This window comes from Rhodnius prolixus, unplaced genomic scaffold, assembly GCF_049639745.1.
Source record: "Rhodnius prolixus isolate KJV_2025 unplaced genomic scaffold, Rpr scaffold_2, whole genome shotgun sequence".
In the NCBI taxonomy this organism is placed as follows: Eukaryota; Metazoa; Arthropoda; class Insecta; order Hemiptera; family Reduviidae; genus Rhodnius; species Rhodnius prolixus.
In genome coordinates this window covers 11903636-11931097 of record NW_027411592.1, presented here as the reverse complement: position 1 = coordinate 11931097, position 27462 = coordinate 11903636, and the positions used below count along the sequence as shown (strand labels likewise).

General features: G+C 30.2%; 2 protein-coding genes across 5 annotated transcripts; both read right to left on the bottom strand.

Annotated features, from left to right (window-relative positions):
- Positions 1-892: 892 nt before the first annotated feature.
- On the bottom strand, positions 893-27391 carry gem (transcription factor CP2 like gemini). Of its 4 annotated transcripts, none has more exons than XM_074117800.1 (16): positions 27254-27391; positions 17731-18404; positions 15034-15145; positions 13708-13779; positions 12150-12202; positions 11839-12019; positions 11502-11646; positions 10784-10996; positions 10431-10577; positions 10127-10237; positions 8809-8891; positions 4261-4363; positions 4059-4150; positions 3851-3979; positions 3431-3672; positions 893-2868 (listed from the first exon to the last, which is right to left on the bottom strand). In XM_074117800.1, exons 2-16 carry the CDS (start codon positions 17861-17863, stop codon positions 2792-2794), a joined length of 1893 nt encoding a protein of 630 aa, XP_073973901.1. In that variant the 5' UTR covers positions 17864-18404; positions 27254-27391; the 3' UTR covers positions 893-2791. The 4 variants fall into 4 exon arrangements, with proteins under 4 accessions (XP_073973901.1, XP_073973903.1, XP_073973902.1 ...); XM_074117802.1 differs by lacking the exon at positions 27254-27391 and adding an exon at positions 26476-26603; XM_074117801.1 differs by lacking the exon at positions 27254-27391 and adding an exon at positions 25783-25962.
- Positions 22980-25348, bottom strand: LOC141450180 (probable inactive tRNA-specific adenosine deaminase-like protein 3). Its single transcript, XM_074120335.1, has 3 exons — positions 25307-25348; positions 23082-23755; positions 22980-23004 (listed from the first exon to the last, which is right to left on the bottom strand). Exons 1-3 carry the CDS (start codon positions 25346-25348, stop codon positions 22980-22982), a joined length of 741 nt encoding a protein of 246 aa, XP_073976436.1.
- Positions 27392-27462: the final 71 nt, after the last annotated feature.

Genomic DNA, 27462 nt, shown 5'->3' with positions numbered 1-27462 from the left:
GATTCCGAGCAGCGATTCGATTGGTTCAAGAAAATTGATAATCTATTATCCGCAATCCATTTTCTGAACAAGTAGATGACGCTCCTTTTTATTTAAAATTATAAATAATTAATTTACACTTGTTGAATTTATTACATGAGAAATATTGCATAGCGCAAGAAAATGCGTTCAATTTTAATTAGTAATTGAATAATGGAATACGGAAATATAAAAAAACTTGCCAAGATATATTTAGTAATCTTCAGCTAAACTTGTATTTGTGAATGAACTTTTTCTTTCATGAGTCTAAAAACAAGTAGAACAAGATCAAGATTGAATGATTTACATTCGGAGGCTGTGTTAACTACTTACTACAAACATTGGACCAGATAAGAAAATAAAAGGCGATGTGAAGCGCTTCAACACGTCCCATTAGATCTTTTGTTCATTTGTTGCACTTATTAAATTACATTATTTGTAACAAAATTCCATAATAAAACTTTGATTACTTAATCGTTTTTGTATTTAACACTTTTATATTTTAATATTTTCTCCGGCTTGTGATGATAGTTTTCTTTCTAATCCGGCCACGCCAGAGCTAGCTACCCATCATAGCCACCTTAAACATAATTCCAACATAAGTTTCAAGAAGAAATTGATTAAATAAAGAATGGCTTACTTGTAAGTAAATCACAATATTTTGTTTTACAAAACTGATTACCGTTCTATAAATTTCGTACACCTGTAGAGGAATTTTGGTAACAACCTCTACTGTCTGCAATAAAGTCCTCAATCAGGGTTTTGGCATTTGAGAATTGTTCCCTGAAATTTCCATTTCTTGAAATTGTTGACACTTTTTACAAACTTCTACTTTACCAGCGAAAACTCAATTTACAAAAAAAATTAAACAATATTGTTTCAAAACAGTATTTTATTTATGTTAATGGAATGGCACATATTATTATTTTCAAAATAAAACGATAACGTAATACTACACTGAGCAAACTGAAAACCAAGTTTTTTTTTGTAGCTTGAGGATTGTAATAATCTGGGTATATATTAAAAATATATCTCTCTAAATTGTAACTAACATACTAATAATAATAAAACTATTCTTAATAAAATTATAACCATAAAATATAATTTTGATTGATCACATAAGAAAGAAGCTAGATTAATTTGTTTAAACTACAAAAACAAATAAAATAAGCATTTTCTCAGTAACAATAATATTTGCTTTAACATTTCAATATTACTTTATATTTTTATTCTAAAATAAAATACCAGCGCTTTAATAACTTCAATATTAAAAGCATTACTGCTGTCAATGGCACTTTCATTATTTCAAAAACAATACGAACAGTTCACCCAACTTAATATAGTAAACGCCAGTCCCCTTTTCTCTAGAACTTGTTTCTTCAGTTTTTAGTCATGGGTACATGATGTGAATTTTAATTAAACTAAAATTTTTGTTAATCAATAAGGAAAATAGTAAGTAGGGATAATTGTTGGAAGAAACGTGTCGTTATTGTTTCAAAGTTAACAAATTCAACATTAATCTTCATTGACATGTAACTAGCATAATTATCTCTCTAAATAGTTACTAAAATGTAAATAATAACAAAACTATTCTAAAATATTAGAAAATAATTAACAATAGTAAGTCCACCAATAGTTTAATGGATCTTCATTTTACTTAGTTTTTATTGAAAAGATAAAAATTAAAAATTATTTTTCTATCATGATACACTATTTTATGCGCTTAAATAATATGCTCAACAACATAAAAGACATGCACATTAACCATCCCTATAGTTTATAAGGGCAACTTTCGCAATTATTTTCATCACAAATTTATTGCTTGCTTGCAGTCATTCCTGTTAAATATTTTCTAGTTACAAGGCACTCGTTTTATACTTACAGATGATCCATTTTTGAATCAACTCGAGCAAATTTGATACCTATTGGAAAATTTGAAAAAGGACAGAATTAACGTTACAGGAAGTTTAAATGTGTGTACGTTATAAATTATGCTATGTTATACCCCACACTCAACCTAAAGTACTAACAACTTTCCCTATCAATTCCCACGTTCGAGACGATTTGATTTTTTGAGCATATACAGACTTATATATTTAAAGGTACCTCAAAAACAGCAGACAATCAGTATAAACAAGACCAAAAAGACAAAGGTGATAAAATGCAAGAGGAAGACAATTGCTGGACATTGAGAAAAAAATCAAATCAGAGATACAATTTCAATTCTTCAAGAACGTTAAGTATAATACCTACGGAAGAACGGCTTCTTCGATTAACAAATAGTAGCCTCAAAAAAGATTTTCGAGGCCGTCAGATGAAAAAGCTGCTTAAATAATCGATAAGTTAGCATTAATGAGAAAATATTTCCATTCACTTACGTCAGTTTCTCGATTCCCATGAACTTTTTTTGCCTAGTTGATGAAGAGAAAGATTAAGCCCTCTTTTAACTTATAATAAACATAACAATGATTAATTTTTGTAATTTTTACTACGTCAACTTAAAAGATATTTCTTCTTTTGCTACTCGTAGTAACCCCTCAAGTATCTTCACAAATGTTTCAGAAAAATTAGTTAAAATAAAAGTTATGGTTTTTTTTTTGCGTTAAAAAGTATCATGAAACAATTGTTTTCTTTCTGAATAAAATTAATTTTATCGTCTATTAAAAAATTTAATATACATATAAAATAGAGTTCATTCCGTAGCTGACTTTTCCTCTATTAAACCGAGGAGAGGAGAATATGAACAACTGAAGATGGAAGAGTTCGTTATCTATCAAGTTGATGGCATGCTATCACTTGATATCCTCTGCTCAGACATCTTTAGCAGCAATTGGTATTTGTCTGGACCATCTGAAATGTATAAATTTTAATAAACTCTAATTTCATAACATGATTTATCACTTTAAAATGGATTTCTACTTCTTAAAGTAATGACCATTTTTGACATTTTTAGTAATTGTTCATTGCAGACTGAAAATTAATCAGCCATAATGAGTTAAATATTTGTATTGAGAGTTTCGCGCAAACTTAGTTGTAAAACTGCCAACTTTTATTGTATTTATATCATCTTTTTCAGACGTCTGAGATCATACCTTTTGAGAAAATTTGCCTACAGATTTCACATCAAATATATATTTGATGGCATAAAAATAAAACTAATGTTTTTCTCAGTAAACCTTTTTTTTACGAAATTTTGTTAAGAAAAATCTATTTCCTTTTTAAGGCAAAAATTTTTCTCAGTAATAAATTATTACATTCAAAAACATAATTGTAAAGAACTTTTTCTAAATACAACTGATGAAGTGTGATCAAACAAGAAAATTGATCAATAACTAATAAATCGAATTCAGAAAATAGTTTTGTAGCTTCATTATAAAAAATGTTTTATGGAAACAAATTAAATTTACAATACCTTGAAGAATACTAATTAGATAAGCCGATTGATCTGGAAGATGAGTAACTAATTCATCAGTAATGATTATCTTGATATTGTTCGGACCTCGAACATAAACTGCGGCAATTTGAGGTACTGTCAGTCCTAAGGCGGCTGACATTTTATGAATTAATTCGCTACTGGTACAGGTAGACAAATATACTGCCTGATACACTTGGTCTCTTATGTCAATGCATACGTACAATGTTAACACAGCACTTCTAAAAACATATATATTTTTTATCATCATTATTTTGAGCAAAAAATACGTTATTTGTCAATAAGGAATCGTGACTTTAGTGCCACATGATGCTATTATTTGACACACTGTACTAATAAACCGTTCAAATAATTTATAATAAATGAATTTTTTGTATGAATTATAAACAAGAAATTTACCTCGAATGAAGAGCGTTATACAGCCTGATTCCATCAGGTAGCCCGCAAAGTTGCGTAAGATTATCTTTAGATAATCGTAATAGATCTGTTCCAGAATAGGAAGAAAGTGTATTCAAATGAGAAGAGTACCTTCGAACGAAATAAATTCAAAATAATAAAGTAAAATAAAACAACGCCAATGGTAAGGGGAGTTCGAAAACACAAATACCTATTGGCCTGGAGCCAGAGAGAGGTTTGTTGTGGACTCCATGAAGCATTAAATATACCTCCAGCACACAAGGAACTATCAGCATTTGTTTTCTGAAAATATTATTAAAAGGTAGAATGGCTATTTTTTGACCAATTCTAAACTTATCACAATATTTGAATCATTTAAACGATTATTAGGAACAAGGGTAGTTAGTTATTACCTGAGGTGGTGAATCTGGAGAACTAAGATCTGGCTGTAAAGGTAATGTTTCGTCTTTTACTTGCAAAATATTACCTGTTACATCTACTTGATGATACTTCGCCCTAAAGAAATAATATAAATTGTTTACTTACAATAACACACGATTGACGTAATTTTATTTTGCTCATGACATCAGCTTAATTAGAATCCTAATACTAACTTATGTAAACAGTTATTGTTTTTCTTCAAATTTATTAACTTGAAAGCGCGCTTAAATTTGGCTTTGCGAATATTATTTCTACAACTGTTTAAAACTGACATGTCTCTTGCACATTCACCTTTATGTAGTCGTTTAAATACAAACTGTCTTCTGAGCAGATGTAATCTCAGTCCTTCGTTAAAAAATATGCGATGATATAATTTTATATTCACTTGTATATCACCAATGCTCGTGCTTAAAGTGTACACTAACAAGAACATTTTAATCTTAGAAGTCTTACGAATGACTAGCAAAAAGTTGAAGTCTATCTAAACGCTAAAGTCCCGTGATCAGGTTAAACTTGATAGTTTTACCAAAGGGCCCACTTCTCTCTACTAGATTATTTAATTGGAATATGAACGGATCGTCAGCTAATGTAACTATAGAATGGAACTTCTTTGGAGGGGCTTGAAGACCGATTGGATACCATTTTGTATTTGAAAAATAAAACCATTGTCTCTTAAGAAAAATGAAATATCTGTTCAAAACTGTAACAGTAATATTTCGATTATGAAAAAAGCTCATTCGAACACTTTCCTATACTGTACATCTATGAACACTAAACTTTTCTAGACTACTTTTTTATATCCGTACAATACCTATGCGGTCAGTAGCACGTACAATATTCCCAGAGTATCGAAATCGTGAACAAAAAATACATAACACGGACGGAACTAGTAATAACCAGACTCAGCTGGCTAACAACTACAGTTACTACGCCTCGCATTACCCCCACCACCGCAATTATTAGAGTTAAGTTCCTATACTATGACCAACTCCAGCTCTTTACGCAATCAAAACTGGTGTAATTACCATTATCTATTACTAAATACAATAATGTACTTTAGAAGATATTAAATATTTATTTTTGGAACTAGCGCGGTTTTGAAATCATTAAGAATAATAATTAACTTTAACTCTCCGACTAATAATAAAAACTGTAGCGATCACTAAAAATAAACACATGACTTCATATTGTTTACTTCATAGTATCCAAAAAAATCTGATTATTATTAGTTTATCACCAAATGCAAAACTTTACACTTAAATTAACTGAGTAATTAAAAAATGTATCGTATGTCTCTTAAAATTAAACTATTTTATATAACTATGACTTTATTAGCTATTAAGAGATCAATCATTTAAAATTTAGCACTGCTGCTTCTCTCAAGAAAAACCTAACTCTGCCTCAATTTTCTCCTGAGTAAAACGGTTTCTCCCAATTATGAATTCATTTATTTGGAGTTCCCATATGTATACATGCAGTTCTAGTCAACCAAAGTCCACTTTCCATTTACTTTATTCTCATAATGTACGATTTCAATTATACTTGCAACAGTTTTCAACTAGCAAAATCGCACCTCAAGAGTACTTCATTGGTTATGATATTGCCATTACGCAAGATACAAGGCAAACGGACCAATGTCCATTGTCTAACATTGTATATAAATTTTTATTGTATTTTGCAATTTTGTAAATAAAAACACTATCTATAAATTACTGGCTTCCCGTTACTGGATTAGAGTACTAATCTTCCTCCACAAGTAGTACATTACTCTGATTTTCATCATTAAATTATATATATATTTCACTAATTTCTACTTTTGAGACACTTTCATTGCAAAAAAAAAAACGCTACTTACTTGAGTGAGAGAAAACGTTTTCAGTACTTTAAAAAAATTTATAATGGACTTTATAAAACTATACACCAAGAGCTAAGATGATGGTGCTAAAGAAGTTAACTAACGTTAAATATATTATATAAATTATTTTCTTTGAAATATGTTAATTTCAATTATTTTCTGAATTTGGAAAAAATTAACTTGAAAAAAGGCAAATATGCAATTGAGCAAATCAATAACGTTTACAAGTCAAGAGTTTTGCAAAAATCGTCTTAACTTCTAAAAAAAAAATACTACTACTTTAAAGTATATTTTTTCTTTCAAAATAATTGAAATCAATAAAGGATACAAATAAAAAACAAATCTCTGTTCGTTCTCTATTACATTACGCAAAAATTATAATGAAAGAAACATTATTCACATTCTACGACAAAGTTTTTGTAGGAACTTTTAATGCAAAACTGAGTTGGAATTTTACCAAATAGCTACTAAGTTAAAGTAACTATTCATTAAAAATGAAATCCAGGCTGAATTTAAGTTTAATTCTGAACTAAACCTGATTAACCAATATGAAAAATTAATATCTTTTCAATAAATAAATATAGTGAAAAGAGTTCTTTTATTCTATGGGAATTATTTATTTCTATTTTTATTGTATGTGAATTATTGCCTACAAAATGTGTAATGATAATGATATATGTAAATTGTTCAATCTGCACTGAACCCATTTGTAGGGCCAAAAGGCTTAACAAATTATAAATAAATAAAAAATAAAATGTAAATTGTTTTTGCGAAAATAACTTTCATGTGAAAATATTGTCATTATATTGTTACGATTTCCTATTATCAATTTCATTATTGTTTATGATGACTTTTAATGATCTAAGACAACCCATTAGTCTTGTACTTACTGTTTTTACCCTGAAGATCTACATCTATGATACTGCATGACATCTTCCAAGAGGTTGAATTGTCAGAATTTATAATATAAGTAGATTCTTCTTATTTGTTTTGTTTGCTTTTTTGTTGGTCAGTATTAAAATAGGTCTTTTCAACGAAAATAATTTAAATATTTTCTCTCACTCTAAAAATTTCCCTCAAAAAGTTATAATCTAAAGGTCGAAAAGACAAGTTGTGATCTAAATTATACAAAAATAATTTGTTATATGGTAATACTGTTACTCTAGACAACGTTATTTGCTTGTTAGTTGTGTTCTACTTGCTAAATCTTTTATTTCTATGTTTTTATTGCGTTGATTTTATCACGTAATATGATACTGTGAGTAAATTAGAAAAATTTCTTAAGTTTAAATATGTAAATTTTGCAGGAGAGTTAGAAAGAAAATTTAAGATTTTTTGAACATTTATTATCCTGAGTCTGTTCTTATGAGCCTACAACTACATTCTAAACCTAAAAGTATTGATGAATCTATTAATAATGCCATAAAAACGTTTTCTCCCTAAAGCTAAAACTTCCCCTTTTTCCGCAGGCCATTTTCCTTATGGAAAATGATTAACATACTTGAAATTGAAACATATTTAAATAAAAACACATTTCCTAAGGACGATTTATAAATCATTGTGGAAGTGCCTTTGCGTAAAATCGTAAAAGCATGTGACGCACTTTTGTATAAAATTTGAACGAAGACATCTTATTTGACTCCATACTACTTGAAATTATGATGTGAAGCAGACAGGCATTTTTCTTTGCATTGTTTACGTTAACTGAATAACGTTCTCAATGAAATCCCCGTAGTATACAGGTAGAACCTACACTCACACCAAAATGAATAACCGCTTTACCCATACTCAAAGGAAGACTACTTGGCAAATGATCCAAAACTCATTACTTAACACAACATTGGCAGATAACTAGGTTACAAAACTCAACTGGACTCACGGAATAAAACTTTCGCGTTCAACTAAAAAGTCCAACTCCCAATAAATCCAGAAAACTCGGGAAAAGAAACTTAGCGGGCAGTTCTCCCGACATCTTACGCGTCAGTGACCTCGTGATTTCACTTCAATAAACGAAAAGGAGTGTTACCACTGATAGTTACTCCACTCTGTTAGTGTTTTGTGTATATTTTATGAATGAAAGTTTTACAAAAAGTACGAAATCGGAGTTTGTTCTTAATAATGAACGAAAGTTAGGTATTTAAAAGGATCATATAAAACTGAATTGATTTATGAATTATTGGAAATTGAGCGCTTAGATTTTTAATTAGAAATATTCTTCCCAGAAACAGAAAACCAGAGACCAGAAACGTATTTACGTGGTTTCTGGTCTCTAAAGAATGTATGAACATAAATATTGAGAGGGTATGCTTTTTTTTATTTTGTACTGCGGGATTAAAATGCATTAAAACCACTTTTTATGCCGATCTCCACTACATCTATATTTATTTACCGGAAACTTGATGAAAATTTGTTACTATTATAATAACTTCTGAAGAGAAAATGTTCATAAAGTTATTATTATTTTTTGCAATTTTATTTAGAGAACGCCAGCCTTGAAACATGGACTGAGAGAAGATATTGGGAGGCAAGTTGTATGGGTATGAAAACAAAAATGTACTGCTCAATAAAACAAAATAAAAATGAGTTAATCTTAGCACCGTTTTCACTGGATTAAAACAGCACTCATGTAAATTCAAGAATAAAGAAATGAATAATATCTACTTACTTCTCACTTTTACGAAATTGTTGCAAAGAAGGGTTTGGTGGAATTGTAAGCGGTGGAAATGCATGATCACTGTTTAGAGCCACCTAAAAAAAAAAAAAAAAAATAAAATAATTAAAAAAATTCATAATGAGAAAGCCTTCCATCTGTTAAATACGTTTCTTATTACAACTTTCAACAAACTATCCTTTCACGAGAAGATAATACCAGAAACCAATATTCTCTCATTAATTTCTATCACTAATAGGGATTGATTGGTATTTATTTTTTTATTTTTTTTGTAAACTAAACGCATAAATCCTAAAGCAATGTTATTATTTACATTTGTTTCATTTTGTTAGAAAGCAAAGAAAATTTTGCAATATTTTCTTTTACAAACATTGTAAAGCGATGCCACAAGATATCTTTTAGTAATAAATGTTCTTTCATTTCAAATGCTGAGCAAATATTTTTAAAATTAGAAAACACATCAAAATGTGTTTATATAAACCAAAGTTTATATATTATTTAAACTTTAACATAAGTTCTACTTTTCTAATAAATGCGGTAACTTCTGCATAAAATCTTGGGTCCTTGCACAGGTTGATTTAAAAAATGTCGACAAGATTTTGTATCATAACTTTACTTCGTGTTTATTATATCTATAAAAGTAGTGCTTAATCATCTGGTTTAAAACACATATCCTTAAAATACTTTGAGGTGAAAAAAAACAATTTGTCACATAACTCTTCAACGAAGTTTATATAATCAAAATAATACAAATTTAATGTAAATAAAGGATAATAAATACAGTAATCTCGAATCATTTAAATTACTTAAAAATATTCGTTTAATTTCTGCATGGGCATTAATCCCAAATATGACGAACTACAATGAACCAGCAACTTCCTTTGTTTTAATCTAATCCCTGTTAGATGGGAGAGGGATGGAGAAACCAATTTTTAATAACACGGGATCGCAAAACGAATATTTCCAGCGGAAAATGCGGTATCGAAAATTTGATATGATCGAAATTTAAAAAAAATAATAATAATTGGGTTTTATTCACGTTTCTACCATTTCTGACTAGTTTTGCAGACGGTTGGCTGCGATATCTCGCAAAAGCACGGTTTATTTTGTTTTTTTACAGGACGGTTGAGAGTTTAGCCTCAAAATTGCTTCTTTAAAAATAAATGGACTCCAGTAGTGGCCAATAATCAGTAAAGTTTAACATAAAATCTCTATGTTCTAAAAATAAATATAAAAATAGAGCCATCGCCCAAATGACAGAAGCACTGTTTTATTTTAGTTTATATAAATTAAAGAAGTACGTTGAACTTACATCAGTAAGTATAGTGCATTCATAAGAGCACTGATATTTTTCTTGTTCGTTTGGAGGTCGTTTTTGTATTTTCTCCCTATCTTGTTTATGTTTACGATCAGCTCCTTTTAACTAGTGACAAAAATAAAATTCCATTATTTTATATTCCTGATAAAAAAAACTTTTTGAGCTTAGTTTTAATATTTCAAAAGTAATCGGAAATCATGTATGGATTTCCAGCATAAATTTTATAGACGTGATCAAAAAGTTGATATATATACAGGCAAATATTTAAAAACTAAATAAATTATGATTTTATACTTACTTTAAATACTTTGACTTGACAAGAAGCGGCGTGAAGGCGCCTGGAAGGACTTTCTCCGTGCAAGTATGTCTCCACCTGGATACGAAATGGTACGCCTTTCTCACCTCCATGTTTTTTGGGAGTAAATTCCGTGCTTATACAATTTACCTGTAAAGAAAGAAAAATAGAAAATAATGTAACTAGGCCAATAAGTTTTTAGGAACAAATTTTGGTCAGTATATATATATTATATATAAATATTACTTCTGCCTTAACCACCGAATCCACTAGACTTTAAATAGTTGAAAATTCAGTGTTTTACTAACATATCTCTAGTAACTACAAAGGTATCATAATGACAAAGTTTTACGAACCTTTATATATACTCCGACTTCTTTTGTTGGATCCCATAGAAATTCAACAGAGTTCAGATTTATAGCATCATGATTGAGATCGAAGATTCCATAGGACAGTGGTAAATCAACTTCTAATATGCTGTCACCAGGATGTGATGCCACCCATATGGCCATTTGTTCCCGCTCCATAAATTGTAAACGACGTTCGTGAAAAGTTAATCGCACAACACTCTAAAAAAGAAAAAAACCGTTGATTTCTTTTCAATGTCATCTGTAAAATCTGGTAGTAAAGGGGCTGGGCCATAAGATACAATGATCGGCGCAAGAACTAAAGAGATAGATTTTACAATTTACTTTTAAGCAACTAATAAATTGGCTATTAGTGTACGATGAACAATTCTTTTACTGAACTATAAGTCTCCGGGCAGGATTTTGTCGTTACATTTAACATTTACTTATTACTGTTCAGTGATTTTAAGTTTCTCATTGGAAGAGAAAATCTAAGACTAAAAAAATTAAAACCTGTACCCAGGGCCCTGTAAAGGCTATGAAAGTAGCACAAAAAAAGCAAGATAAAAATTGTTTTTCTTCGTCTCACTCCAACTATCGTAGAATAATAGCAATATTTCTTAATTTGTTTTCCTTCCCCTATTTGTTTGTAGCATGTGCGATATGTTTACTAGGCGATTGTTTCCAGATATATCAGTAAAAATAATATAAAATAAATCATGCGTACTTTAAGTATCTTTCCTCGATATTCAGAAAGATCTCCTAGCTTCTTCAGTTTAATTTCATAAGGTTGACCTTGGTTAAGATATGTTAAAGTTTCTTCACTAACTTTTGTAGCTATTGAGGTAGCAGCCGCCAATACGTACTGAAATCTAGAATTAAGTAGACATAATGAAATCACTGTTTTAATTTAGATACATGTTTTCTCAGGACAAAATGCTATGGTTAGCTTTGCTGGAGGAGCAAAATAAAATAAAGAATAAAGAATTATTTTTTCTATTTTGTTATTAAACAAGTTTATTATCAAAGACAGGAAAATAATTGAGATAATAATGAATTCTCACCTGCAATCTTCAGTACCCTGGGAAACAGTTGAAGTGGCCGGTGCAGTCGTGACAACGTTATTAGAATTATTACAACCATTTTCGTTGCTACTTTTGTTAACCACATTATTGTTTTCTTCAGAGCCATTACTGACTGAAGAATTATTTTTAGATTCCACTTTCGAGTTAACATTCCTTCCACCTAACAAAATCAAGCAACATTATTTTTATTAGAAATTGTAATTAAAATATGATATAAATAATTATAATGTACTCTGAATAACATCCTTATATTATCTTAAATTATAATTAAGAAGGAATGTTGCCTGTACCTGAATCAAAGCAAATTTGCTTCTGTCCAGATGATCCCAAGTCACTACCGTTTCTGCAAAAAGAAGTTTAAAAATGTTGAAACATTGTATATATATATAATATAGTATATTTAAACATGTATAAGCCAACATTTTATTCAAAAATATGTGTAAATTGGCTTTTGGCAAATGAACTCTCCACTGAATTGTTCTATATTGGACTCGCTTGGTAACTGGTATTTAATTTATAAAAGAAGATGGGTAACTATAAAAGTAATAAATAACTATTGTAAATAGAAGATAATTTCTGTTGGTACAAGCGAATGAAACCTAGGTTTTTTTAAATATCCAGAGTGAGCGAGTTAATTAATTACGAAAGGTTACTAGAATTTGCATCTTGCAATTTTCTAATTCTAAAACATTTAAGTATTCCAGCATTTAAAAAACAAGCAAAACCCCAATTCAGCTGAATTGAATAATAATAATAATCCTATTTATTCCAAATGAATGCTATTGCCTGCTTTAGACTAGTTATAATGGAAAGGTTCCAGGGATTATTCATCCGTACAAAGATGATATAATTGAATCCTAAGTTGATTACACCATATCTCTTACATGCAATGATTAGAGTTAGGACGAGAACAGCATTTGGTCAAAAATAAGATAGGTAAAAGTGAACCAGTTACTCTCAATTCATGAAAAGCTCTCAGGAAAAATTCAAATTGTCAGTTTTTTAATAAAGGAAAATTTAAATTAATTATTTAAATTCATCTAATTAGCCTCCTAATTCAAGAATATCACAAAGGATGTATTAAGAAGAAGAAAATATGTTTTAGAACAACCATAATTCTTTCGCCCTCATACTGCGAAGTCATGAAACTACACTTTTCTGGGATGATGGTTTAAAAGAATGAATGTTTGAATTTGGGGGAGGGAGAGAGAGAAACCCAGATGTAGGAATAATATAAAGGTAAACTTTTATTTTGGAATTTCTGAGAATTAAAACTATCCAGGACAAATGTAAATTGCAGAATCATAAACAATCTTTACTGATTCAGTAACCAATTTCTTACACTAGATAATCAAAGTGAAATGTTAGCAAATTATGTTATAGTATGATACAATAGTGCGCAATAAACAAGAGAAGACTCCGCTTCCACTTAACATCATGGACATAGGTCATGAAAGGTCAGTCACTCCATCAGTTCTAAGAAGTGTACTTCTTAAATTGTAATTTCACTGCAATAAAGAAGCCGACTTTTTTTTTAACATCAGCCTCATCTCATTTACGGGATAAACTTAAATACCCTGTCAAGGGTATGCCAATATTTTAATACCATTTAACTAATAAAGAAAGAACATGTAATCATTGTATTATTATTATTAATAGACTGCGTGGTCTTTTAATTCTATAATTTGTGTACTAATAAAAATGTTTTATTCATTTTTAAAACTATAATTACGTCCAATAACAGCTACATCTACTGTACTTACAGTATTAACTACTTTAAATACATGTCGTATTAAGTATAGTATACTTATAGTATTAACTAATTTAAATGCATCGAAGTCTACTTACGCCTCATTTGTGAAAGGTGAGAGAAGTTCTTGTTTAAAAGCTGATAGAGAAGGCAAACCAAGTAGTGTGTCGCTATTGGTTTTGACACAAACAAAATATATATACATTAAAAATGAACTTTACAGTTGGAAGTCATGATAATAGTACTGATCTTAATGACGCTTAACGTAGACAAAAACTAATAAGATAAATAACTTATACCATTTTGTAGGACTTTATCTAAATTAGATAATAACTTCTGCCTACAATTGTTTCGACTGACTATAAATACCCTAACAATAACTTAACCCTAAGATTCCATAAACTATTACAGAAAATATGTTTCAAATCCAAAATATCGTTCAATAATGAGCACTGATGTTTGGAGAAAATAATAAAACACTATTTTATCTAAGTTCATATTAAAGGACTAAACAACAGCGTCTTCAACAACTAATAGCTTAATATCTCACATTTTTTACATTGGTTTAAAGAGCGGAATAAAAGAGTGAATATACATAGGGAAAAGTCATAAAATTATAGACTTAAGTAAATCTTTGCAATTGCGCCAGTTCATTAGCTAGAATTTCAAGTAAATATTGAACGGTAGTCCAGATAATAGATCAGAACTTTACGGGCTGAGGTACCCCCAGGTTAAGTATTCTTCGCTTAGTTTTTTTTCAGTATCCCTAATTTTCTATTATTCTACATCTTAATAAACAAAATATATACGGAGATGGAAAACATATTTCTTTAAAAATCTAACAGTTCACTAACTTATTAAGATCTACTCTCGCACTACCGTGATTGGGTTCCCCTTCAAGATATCATGTTTCTTTCATTATTTTGTCAAACAAATCTCAGATACAATCTTAAAAAGGTAAGAAGGTAATGGCACCCTAAATTAAATGTTTATAGGAAAAATGTTGATAGGATGTTCATCTGATGCCAATAATTCCAACACAATAATTTGTTTTAATGAATGCAAAGCAAACTCATACCGTTTTGAACCAAATAATTTCTTAAGGAGTATTTAATATCAAAGATATTCAATTAAAAATAAATAAAACATAAATAATTATTTGAATTCGATAGAAATGGTTTAAGAAGAAAAAGTATTGTTTCTTTACAGTAATTTATACAAATAAATGTGAATTTTCTGTAAATAGTGTTTTTAAATCATCTAACATCAATAAAATCTATCTAATCCTTATCATGTCCTTGGACTACCATTCTCCTTTCAAATAATACAATAAGTCAGCGCATACTGATAAAAAATGAGTTATTATAATAAAGGTATTCTAAATTAATTACAAGTTAACGTAATTTAATTTAAAATATTTTTACCTGTTGGTGAAAGTAGACGAAGTTAAGTCAACGTTCAACCCAGAAAGGCTGCAAGCACCATCAAGATCAACGGCTAATTCTTCTACTTGATCCCAAGGATTTACTTGGTTTCCTGTCAGAAAAGATAGACAGATTATAAAAAACAAAGTTTGACGACTTTCTGAACAAATATCTTGCAAAAATAAAGGACATTCCTAATAAATAATGGTAATATACAACAAATAATAAAAAGCAAACATCTTCCCACTAACTTTTAAATACATATTCGAAATTTCGTAAACTTAAACCCTTCATAGTTTTTGATAAATTCTTTAAATAATTTTTTACTTATAATTAATAAACAGAATCAAAGGTGAACAAAGATAAATCTTATCTACTTATTACATAATGAGAGACAACAGAGAAGAGAACTCATTTCGATATTAGAAAAAATTCCACTTTAAAAGAGGTATATATTTTAAAATATTACAAATTACAAACCTGTACAGTGCCTACCGTGATAATCCATTGCGTTCAATAACATATAACTTAGCATTAATGTACTAATTGATAACCCTGGATAACCCCCGTAGGCTACAATTGAATCACATTAACAATTCGAAACAGAGATTCATTACGGATTCCCTAAAGACACAGTTAATAAAGAAAATAAAAAAGTGGCATTTCTCTTATTATCTGTATATAAAAGATTGATAACTTTTGAAAAGGATCTGTATTTAATAGTAAGTTTAGTCAATATTCAAATTTCAAATATCTATGGTAGAATATGGATACTGGAAGTAAATACTTTTAAATACATGAAGTAACTTTGAAATTTAAATTCATTTCATGTATAAGTTTTAACTAAATTATGTATTAAAGAAGATTTGATAATTTTTAAAATGAATGATAATCTTTTTTCCAAGGAATTTTATTTTTTTAATCTTTGTTTACTAAAAAAATCTTGTAGAATGGAACCAAATTGAAATTACTTGTTTACTAAAAGCAGTTTTTTTTATTGTTTACGAAAGTAAATGCATGATATATGATACATATAATCAACGCATTTCTCACACACATCTGACAAAACTTCTGTTGTAATCTCCTTACAATTAGTGCCTATCTAGGACATTATAGAAAACTAAAACTTTTCAGAGACGACCGCATTTCTGTTTATTCGATTTCCTTTCGACTCGTTTAAGCATTTAATTTTAGTTAGTGTACTGTTAACGTTGGAATTAAAGTTATTAGCACTTTAGAATAGCGCCTATCGTCTACTTTTTTCGAAAAACGTCTTAAATAAAAATTCCCACCATATGTTTCAAACAGTAGCTATAGATCACAATGGACATACCAAGTTTACACGAAATCGTTGGAACCGTTTAAATCAAAGAAAAAAAAATCCAGCCTACAGTTGTTCCAGCAGCTAGTGTTTTGATCAGAAATTAATTATCTAGTCTTCCAGTAGCCACCTACAGAAAATGGAAAATGTTCACAATTAGAGTTTCACGGAACAAAGGCAACCGTCTTCAACATCAGTTTCTTAAATGAATTTGCCACGAGGAAGCAAAATGTGATCTCTACTTTTTTCTTCGAAGTGCTCCCACTCTTCCCCGTCCAACACTACTGGAAGCACGTTAGGAGAGGCATTTCACATTTCATGTGGGCTGAAAGGAAAATGTGGAACTGCCCCGAAGGCAAACCAAACTATACTTTTCCCATAGGACAGAGAGCTCAGGATCTCTTAACAGGGAAGCATGAGGCCTAATTCTCTGTTCACTGCGAAGGCTCGACCTGCTAGGGCATTTGGGGCGCAGAACCCCCCACGGATAGATCTCGATCCCGTGACACCATTTCCTAACTTGACAACATGCATAAAATGGTCTTAGTTCTGACAACCAAAGTGGCCTACACTTCCTTTGCACCCTCCTGATGCCAATTGGGACTAACCACACTATTCCAGATGAAGTTTGAAATTGATTCCGCACAAACAAGAACCTCGCTGATATAGCCTTGTTTTTGCTTTATAATTGTATTTATTTATTGAATACTTATTGTTATTTTTGCCTTAAACACCAAAGGCTTACAATCAATATTGGAACAACTGGAACTTTAATTATGTTGTGAATACAACAAAAATTTTCCACAACTGAACAATCGATTTAAGAAGTTACGAAACCTATTAATAAATCTTTTATTCTGGGATTGATTACAAAATAGTTGCTCTCTTCTCTAAAGATTAAAAGAGATCCACATTGATTCTTTAAGCAGTTTATGGCTATAAGAGTTCGGTATGCCGATAGTTATTGTGGCCTTGCTGCAATAAGAAACAAACTGACCTCTACGGCATACCAGCCGCAGCTGATTGTTAGAAGTAGTTAACTGTTTAATTAATTGCCGTCCACTGAGCAGAACAGATGATAAAAGGCGCTTGAAACTTTTTTTAATTTATAAAGTTGAACTAATTTTTGAAAGTTTAATGAAATGAGCTTCAATTGTAATTTACGCTCAGTCTTCTTGAAATCATGACTGTGCGTAGCACTAGAACGGTAGTTTTGCTAATTTTCTCAAGGTCTTAAAAATGTAAGAAAAAGTCAAGGAATTAAGTAATTCTTTTCTTCAAACGAAAATCTACTATTTGGTTAGATTCTGTTTAAAATATTGTGTGTACTAGCCTACGCCAACTTTCCTTATGAACTGACTTTAAATCTAACGTACCATTTAGTTTTCTGACTTTGTTCTGCGTCTGAGTTTCCTGGGGCCATTGTTTCCGTTTGGCAACCATCCTGGTCGCAGTATCTAAAGTCCCACTCCAGGCGAAGCTATCTTCATTTATCAACAGTAAATCCATTTCCCGCAAAATGTTATAGGTTGAAATTTTTTTATAAGAATATAGCAACTGTCCTTAAAGTTTTGAAAAAACAAATAGATAGTCCTGAGGTTAAAACTGCACCCAGGTATTATGTTTTTCTTACACTTGATGTAAGAAAAACAAGCAATTAAAAAACAAGACAAGGGGGGTCTTTACTATTCTTTTCAGGTAAAGCAGAATGTGGAATCTGGAGAAATGCCATATCGTAATATTGCGGTTGCTCTATAATCACTACGCAGGCATTTCGACGTTTCTTGAATACTTTTGTCCGACCACCTAATCTATGCATGTCACTCAACTGTGAGGCACATTTAATAAGGATGTCCGCTAGTGCACTTCCTAATCGTATTACTCCGGCCACCCTTCAAAATAATGTTTACAACCAATATCCGGTATAAAACACTAATGCACTGTATACTACCACTAAAAGAGTCCACAGAAGTTCAATTTTAACTCCACAATCTCGGCAAAACTTTTTTGAATGATTTAAAATTGAAGAACTCCTATATAATAGTCACTCCTAAAAAAAACAAAACATAAACTTTAAAAATAAATAAATAAATAAATAAAGTAATAAAAGATGTAATCATTTTAAGAACACTACTTTGAAAAATGGGTAAAAATCACATAAATCTGAGAAAAATGTTAAAGGTTGTAATTTTGAAAAATCTGATCCTAAAGAAAATTTTGTTTGTTCTACCATTTATTAAAATAACTTTTATTGAAATACTTTGAGAAAATAAATTTCCCTAAAATGAGAAGTTAATAATTTTCTAAAAAGAAACAAAATTGTCTTCCATAAAACCACTATTTCACTTCCAGTTAGTAACAGCCGATTAAAAAAAAAAAACTAAAATTGTAAAAGACATAAATTCTTAAATTGATTACACGGACAAATAAAATTCAAAACTCTGAAATGAAAATAAACTAATGAGAAATTAACTGAATAATTAAAAGATTCTGATTAAATTATATAATAAAAACAAAAACAGAAAAAATTAACGTACACTCAGGAATCCGAAAAACCAAAGTTATACAGATAGACGTTTTCTGTTACTCTGTAGAAACAATTATGAACTATCTCTAAAGCAGAGGAATTAGATGTATAAAAAGCATTTAGGAAGAATAAAAGCTATTCTTTAAAAATCTCAAGTTCTTATTGTTACATCTAAAAGTCAAAGAAGCTTTTGTTCTACGGCTGAGTTCTAAGATTACAAATTAGGTTGTACAAAATGCACGAAAAATTTATACTAAGAATCAGATTAAGACAGAGAAGCCTAACTAAAGTATCAGAGGAATCAAACGTAATCTGTTCAAAGTCCTTTTAAACTGATTTCAGTGACTAACTTCTGGATGGTGGGTAGCAGTTATCCAGTATAACTATTGAGTTGTTAAAAAATTTCATGTTAAACAAAAGTCGCTCAAAATTGAGTTCTGACTTTCTTCAGATGAGGCAAGATCTCCTTCAGAGAGCCGCCATTAGCAGCCTACTTTTTAATATTATAATAAATGATATTGTTAGAACTATCCAGCTTATAATTGAATGGAATGTTTGCATGGTGTAGTGTTCCCGAGTACAAAAAGTCAGCTCAAAGAGCTTAAATACAATGACGGAACCTATAAAAGAAGGAGATTGTCATGGAATCGAAAAGGTAAAACATCTGGCTAATTAGAGTTATAGGTGTTTCAAGGAAACAGAGGAATCTCGCAGGTATCAGATGGGGGATTTTCTCTGGATGTTCTAGCGAAAAATACGAAACTTAGGTAAATCAATGGAATATGGCCAAGAATTAATAGTGACAGACAGCGTCAAATGCAACTATCACCCATATTGACTGGATCCTCAATAAAGCCCTCAGAATGCTCACTGAGGCAGTGAGATCATTACCAATAACCAACCGCCAACGAACTAGTAGCAAGTTTGAACTTTTAGCCCGAAGAAAAAAAGCAATAATGAAACAATCAGAAAGATTCGAGTGATTTCAAGCCCAATTCTGAAGTAACCATTGCATTGCTAGCCAGTATCTGAAAACGCAGAAACCAGTGCTGGCTGAAGCCAGTTGAGATTAAAAGATTAGAGGGAACGGTAAGGTATTGTGTCCAGTAATCGAGGATTATTTCCTTAGTTCACCAATAGTTGGCTTCGGAGTTAACTGAGAAAATTCATTCGACTCAAAAGCACTCGCTAACCACTGCAATGATGTTGCCGAAGAAGAGATTTTGAAAACATACCATCCTAGAAAAATGATCTCCTTGGCAGAATTTATAATGCGAGAACTAACATCAGCCACAGACTAAGTGAAGGCTGGAAAGTGGTTATTAGGTAATAGATTCTAAGCAACTATGAATGAGACAGTGCTCGATAGGAATCGAAAGGAATGAAAAATAATTTGGCAAAAGAAGGAAATAACAAGATCCCTGCCGAAGAGAGAGTCCCATTTGTAAACTACTGGTATCAACTTAGAGCCAAGGCAAAAGAGATAGTGTGGCTCAAAAACAACTTCCGGTGTCTAACGGTACATGAAGCCACTGATCCTGAGCAGATGGAGGGAAATGGTCGTTTAAATCCCATTAGATTGCGATGCAATCGCTAATTGGCAATTAGGAATCTCTGGTACATGGAGACAAGAGAAGATAAAAACCAAATCGACATCATAAATATGAACAGAAAAACATTGATCTTATAAAATGGAGAGATTTCTCCAGCACTGCTTGGGGTCGGCACATTAAACCTTTTTTGGCTGCAGTGCCTGGGGATCATAAGCCTCCCCTTGCTCCAATTTAATCCTTCATCGTTTAGTCCAGCATAATATTATGATTGTCATGTTCCAAGGAGAACTCAAAATAGTCCTCAGAATAGTCAAAATAGTTTGCCACAACAGACTCTCACTGTTTCGCAGCGGTATATATCTTCTGTCCACGAAATATAGCCTATCAAAGGTTAGTGCAAAACAAATTCCAAATTTGAACAAACAAAATCCTTAACTCTCTTTAATTATTGGGACCTATTTATTAAAATCAGGTCGATCTTGATCATGTCATGAATATCTGAATCTCATCAAATTTCATTTTTCCCACACAGTATTTTTTATGCAAATTTACATCTTCACTATTTTTACTTTCAAGTGGCACATGCAATTAAGCGTGTACACAGAAATGGTATCGGTGTCCGCTTGTAAAGATAATACGCCTGTAAGTATGGATTTGGTGCAAATGTTACGTTTGCCTTTGCATAGTTACTGCATCTTTTTGTACTAAATAGCAGTTCAAAGGGCAGACCCTGAGCGGATGCTTAGAAAACATCAAAAGATGGAAACGACTGATTAAAATCCATACTATTTTAATATTTTTATCGGAACCATAAAGTGAATTAGATTAATATAATTTCAATAGCTAAATGTTACTAGACTTGTGCTTTTCACTTAACAATAAAATATGTAATTAGTAAAGTCATTCTTAAAATGTACTCTTTATTTTTGATTAAGTACATTAAAAAATAAAAACAAAAATAATAAAAGAAAAGGCTTACAGTACAAAATTACAAATACTTTTCTCACCCCTAGCAAAAGAGGAATTATTTTAATCGTAGCAAATTTCAACATTGACTTTTCATGAAAAAAGGCATTTTTAGGTTAGGTGTGCACAAAAAAAGGGAACATATGTATGTTTTTTCTCGGCGAGCATACCCTAACGCCATAAAGTAAATTGAAGTTAATATATGTTTCATAATTCATATACACATGTAAAAACAAATTACTTCAACTAACAAAATATTGCTACTAGTTTCTGATAAGATAAAATTGTAAGTAAAAACATCATTATCATAACTACAAAAAACAATAGGGTAACATTAACTGATATATGTATTTATAAAACAAAATGGTGAAAGAAAACTTTCTTTAAAGATGTAATATAGCATATATGTTTTATTGAAAAAAAAAACTGAGGGAATAGAAATTTTATAATTTAGTTTGTTGCTTTTATGGACCTTGGTGAATGTTAACGATCAAAACGGAAGTACCATTTGACAAAATGTTTTTTTAACTTGTTTATTTTTTGAAAATGGCTCTACTATTTTCATAAACTTGATTCATTTATAGCGAATATACATCTTAACTTTTTAATTACAGCATTTTTCGAATTATAAAAAATAATGAAAAAATACACATTCAATTATGGAGACATTTGGAAGCAGTATGATTCCATCTGTAGAGTCATTTTAATGGAAAGTATGGTACTGGTAATTATATAATAATAAAGAAGATTAAATGAACTGTTCAAAGTATAAGTTAACGAAAGAGGAGTGTACAATTTTCTGTATGTGTTTCATTTTTTTGCGATTAAGTCTAAAACTAATAAGAACTATATTCTTAAAACTTACTAACTGTTGGTGAGAATTGCTATAGCAAGAATTCCGAGAGGGATGGATTAGGGTCTCCTTCTAAAAAGCTATTTATGTGAATTTAATACCGCTTCGAATTTTATACATATACCTAAACTTTAAAGATAAAGAATTTTTTTCTTTTAATGATTACATTCCGTGAATAGAATTCATATTTATTTATTTTTGAAGTATGTTATAACAAATCAAATAAATATTGGACATTGGCTTCATAAACAAAGTTAATTTAAAAGTGACAATGATAATTATTAATCTACATACTTGAAATTTAAAACATATAGTAAAATAATCTAATTTTTGAGGCGGAGATTAAAGGTTATATACATATTTAATTTAAAACGCCTATTATGAGGTCATTAGAGCCTGGAGACTTTTTCAGTGCACAGTACGCCTCTGGACAGTGTTCTATCGATACGGATAACTTTGTGAGATTGCCGGGTATTGAGCAGTAAAAGGCATCTAAAGTATTGGTATATATTGCACTATTATTCTAATAATTGTCTTTATTCTAAACATTGCAGTAGTTTACACTTTCTGTATAGTAATCCTCTAAATACTTCATAGTGATGATTAAGAGATTTGATTGTATGAATTTTAGCTATTGAACCAAGGGCTCCTTTTTCAGTAGAAATACTGTAAAACACTCTTTTAATTCTGCTATGAATGAGAGCCATAGCGCACATAATGCAAGGTTCATGGGTTGTATAAACATAGTATGCTGTGCACAAATATGGATTATCTCCGAGAATATGCTTTGGCAGTTTCGCTAAGTGATTATCTGAGTCAGAAGAATACCTAGCAATACCGCCTTGCAGTTTAGCCACCAAGTCAATAGCTAACATCACTGAATGCTTAAGAGGATGGTTCGACTTCTCACTAGACGTACAACATAACATTTCATTATTGAGTGGATTTACTATTACTGTCCCAGTTTTTTCAGTGCTATTTACAGCAGTTTGATAAGCAATTTCCATCCAACTTTCATGTTTTTCCAATTCTTTCTCGTCAAAAATAGTATTATTAATAAGCTTTTCTAAATATTTGTCTTCATAAAAATTACATGGCCAAACTTTATTAGCATCTTCAAACTGTTTCCGGGTTCTGGGTAGTCTTGAAATTACTTTTAATCTTTTAAAATCAGTTAAAAGAGACTTTTCAAAACCTATTTGCTGTAAAAATAGTTCCACATTATTTACATCTGCACTCAAACAAATAAGCACCAAACCGTTATTAACACGCTTTAAGTGTTGCAAACAAGGTACAGGATGCAAACTGTTCAAATCTAAAATAACTTTCCTAATATCTTTCTTGTTCACGATTTTTCCGATATACACTTCCACAAGTGGCACTTCGCTAAATAAATCATCCGGTAAAACACATTCCAGGGTTGAAAGTTCAGTTTCAAAACAATCCTCAAGCTTCATTCGAATTTTCTTTCTCTCTGGTTCCATTTGTACGAAAACAGTGACCTGAAAAACAAAAATTAACAAATAACTATTTTTCTGGAAAAAATTTTACTTCTTATTTTGTGAGACACAAATACAGAATACTTACAAAAACAAGTTTTATTCCACACCATAGTCTTATAATAGCATTAATAAAGAACATTTGGAAATACACTGGTCAAAATCCATCAATATCACTGTAGAACGAAGTTTCCCTTTATTTTGGACGTTAGAATAACATATTACCAAGAGGTTACTTTACAGACTAATAATCTTGTTAGGGCACCTCCTTAAAATTCTTCTTTTTTTTAATCTTTAAGCTTTTGAACTATTTCCACTTAAAGAAATAAAATAAAATAAAAAAGCACCAAATTTAAGTTATGCCCTAACTAATTTTAGCATAACACTTGACATACAAAATTTCACATATAAACAATATCTCACTGAAATTTTCTTTTTCAAAGTGCAAGAAATTAAGATTTTGAATATTATACTAAGCTATCTAATATCCATCGATATTATTTTACGTTAAGAACAAGAATAGATTAAAATTTATGTAGTATAGATTAAAATTTGTACTAAAATTACAATTTTCAGCAACTTTTAATAAAAGGAGAAGTAGTCACTCAAAAAACAAGAGTTCTTTTGCGATGTGAAATATTCCTTCAACATCCAAAAACTTATTTTATATAACAATGTTTCCAATCTGAAAAATAGCGAAAACACTGATAATCAATAGTTCATTATTAATCAAGCTAATGTTTAACTTCAGCATCTAATTGAACACTTTTGCTTTTTAAAATGGTATTTTAAGTCCCTATATTCAAATTATTTTTCAAAAGAATTTGCAATTAAAATTCAAGAAAAAGATTCAAATAAAATATTGCACAAAGTTTCTTTTTTCAATTCCCATAATCCTAACAATCTACAGTTAACCCTATCCATTTTGTTCCACTAAACCTGGATACATTGTTTATTTTAATTTAGGCAGTCTGTTTTACAAGAAGAAACATAACAGAGTAGTCAATTTAGTCCGTTACCTTAGACTTTACTACAGCAGAAGACTTTCTTGGAATCCTCATTCGCGATTTAAGAGAACAGAACTCAACCGACGCTTCCAGCAGAAAAGATTACAAAGCAACAGATGTGGAAAACAAAACACTTATTTACATAGGTGTATTAACATCTCGTCTCGGCGGGCCAATGGCTTAGAACTTTGGGCTTTAATCAAACGCTCAACCTTCCAAACAACCCTTAGTCTGAAAGTCTTAAGAAAAAATTTAAATTTTAGCAATCTAGGAATAATTCCAAAAAATTCGAACAATACACAAAGTGAGAGAGAGGGACGACTAAAAATAGCTTTTTCAGATTCAAAAAACCTACAACTGAATTGAAAACTGTATCTAATAAAAACTCAATACGAATACTTCATATGACACAATTCTAGTTCATGCCTGGCTGAATGGGAAGAAGAAAGTACTTCCCATCCCTTAAGACCTAAAACAAGAATTCACGCAATTAATTTGATTGTAAATATCTACGTGAATTTTTAAAGCAAAATTTTTCAAGATTTACCTCTCTGTCAATACGCCAAATAGGTACTAAAAATGGTACCATCGCAATTTTAAAAATTTGTACTTAAGAGAAAAGAAAAACACTCGGAGTGTGATTATTCGATTTCTAATGTGATAAACTCAGGTACTACAGAATGTATTGTGTTCCGCAAGTAAGAGAAATCTCGATAACTAGTAAATATCTACAGAAATACCTAATCTTTAATATGTAAATAATAAGTAGCCACAAAGTGTTTCTAGAACGGATGTCCATGCAGAGATTCTATTTGTATTCAGTAAAAGCAAAAATGATGTAGATTAACAAGATTTTCTATCATTTAAAAGAAACAGTAGTAAAAAAAAATTAAATTAATTTTGTTAATAAAAGTTGTAAAAAGAATTACAATATTAAACGATCATTAAATGTAACACTTCAAACTAAATTATTAATCATTAAATGCCAGAAAATTTTAATAATTTAAAACTGCAAATACTTACCGTAATAAGAATGGATTTGTTAACATGTTTGTAATGAAAATAATACTTTTATATTTAAAGAGAACATCATAGAATGTAACTTTTTCCTCCAAAGCAGCCATTGATATTTTTTGATGGTGTATGAAAATCAACTACTTGGCAGCGAGTAAGGGTATACATTGCGTACTGAGTTATTATGCGCAAAAATGGAGTCATCAGGATTAATTAGTGAATATGAGATATAAAGAGAATATACACTCTCGACCACAGACTCTCTCATCACTATCTCCCAGTCAGTCACTTCCCTTCAGCAATTAAATGCCTAACCAGGCAATAGTGAATCTATTCATCAATAAATTATAATCAAATTCTCTGTTTTATTCATTTTAGACATTTTTATTGAATAAAAATATTGGTAAAAGAAATTGAATCTATGTGATGGAACACATCAACAGATTAATGGATATTTCATTCCACGAAGATCACTTTAAAAGAGAAACTTGAATTTTGACATTTCATTAATGCGCATTATTATTTTAAGTTTTAGATTTGTACATAATAAACGGTTAAGTTTCGAGGAGCGAACATTGCTAATTAGGTCAATACAAAGGTCAAGTGGTACTAAATGATTAGTCTTCACAATGATACATAAATTGGTTTGTTGGCTTTGTAAAAAAAATTAAAATTATGTTACTGGGCATAATATGTACTTACTTTATGAAAGATAACTTTAGCAAGGCTGTTTAATTACTTTTCAATAGGTACAGTGATATTTAATAATAAAATATAGAGTAGAAGTGAACTTCCAAATTGAGTGAGTTAATTATTTGAAAAAATGTAATTATCTCTTAAATTAACAGTAAACAACTGATAACGTAAGCATAAAAAAATGTATTCTACCTTCTTAAAATTGAAGTTGATTGAAGAAAGTTAATAAAAGTGCCGAAATTACAATAAACACTTAAAATAAAAGTTCATTTTTACATGTTGAAAAAAATATGAACTCTATAAATATAAAAATTGAAAATTTTTAGAATAACTGCGTACTACCAAGGTGTTATTAGCTAATTACTTACATAATTACTACTGTGCAAAACAACATTTCAAGACGTAACGAAATTAAACAAGTTCGTTTTTTCAAAATTTCACTAGAACTACTCTATCATGAAATTTGTATACATATTCAATTCTGAAATATCTAAAGCTTCATGGGTTTCGTACTATCTAATAAGAGGCAGGTTAATTAGAATGTTTAAATTCACAGTTTTATTTTGTATTACAAAAGAATTGGTAAAATCGTAAAAACCATATTTTTAATGATAGAAAATTGATTCTTATTTGCTTTTGCAAAAAAAAAGGAATTTGTTATGCAATTTCTAAAGAAAAAATTATTGTTTATGTAATGAGTAACCATGATCAAAAGAGAAAGCAAAGCATTAACTCTAGAAACCATTCAAAGAAAATTATTTGAAAGGACTACAATAATACTTACGGTTGAATACGAAATAAAACAAATTCACTCCAATACTTTTAATGAGCTGCAGCTGACGAGACAGAGATTGCCACCTGAAAATCTGGTCTGGTGATCGGGTATCAATGGCGTATTTGGGGCATGGAAGGTTATGTATCAGGTTATGGTTATTTTTTATGACTTGTTTTAAATCTGGTTGTGAACCAAAGTAGTTGCTAAACCTTCTAGCT

What these genes read in the sequence shown, in the direction of transcription:
- gem (XM_074117800.1), bottom strand. Translation starts at nt 17,863, where the DNA reads ATGGATTTACTGTTGATAAATGAAGATAGCTTCGCCTGGAGTGGGACT. An exon ending in ATCGAGGAAAGATACTTAAA is followed by an intron (nt 10,997 to 11,501) that starts GTACGCATGATT and finishes TTTCTTTTTTAG; the next exon opens with AGTGTTGTGCGATTAACTTT. An exon ending in CTCCAGATTCACCACCTCAG is followed by an intron (nt 4,151 to 4,260) that starts GTAATAACTAAC and finishes TAATATTTTCAG; the next exon opens with AAAACAAATGCTGATAGTTC.
- LOC141450180 (XM_074120335.1), bottom strand. Translation starts at nt 25,348, where the DNA reads ATGGTACCATTTTTAGTACCTATTTGGCGTATTGACAGAGAG. An exon ending in TTTGGCGTATTGACAGAGAG is followed by an intron (nt 23,756 to 25,306) that starts GTAAATCTTGAA and finishes TTTGTTTTTCAG; the next exon opens with GTCACTGTTTTCGTACAAAT. An exon ending in CTGCAAGGCGGTATTGCTAG is followed by an intron (nt 23,005 to 23,081) that starts GTATTCTTCTGA and finishes ATTTGTGCACAG; the next exon opens with CATACTATGTTTATACAACC.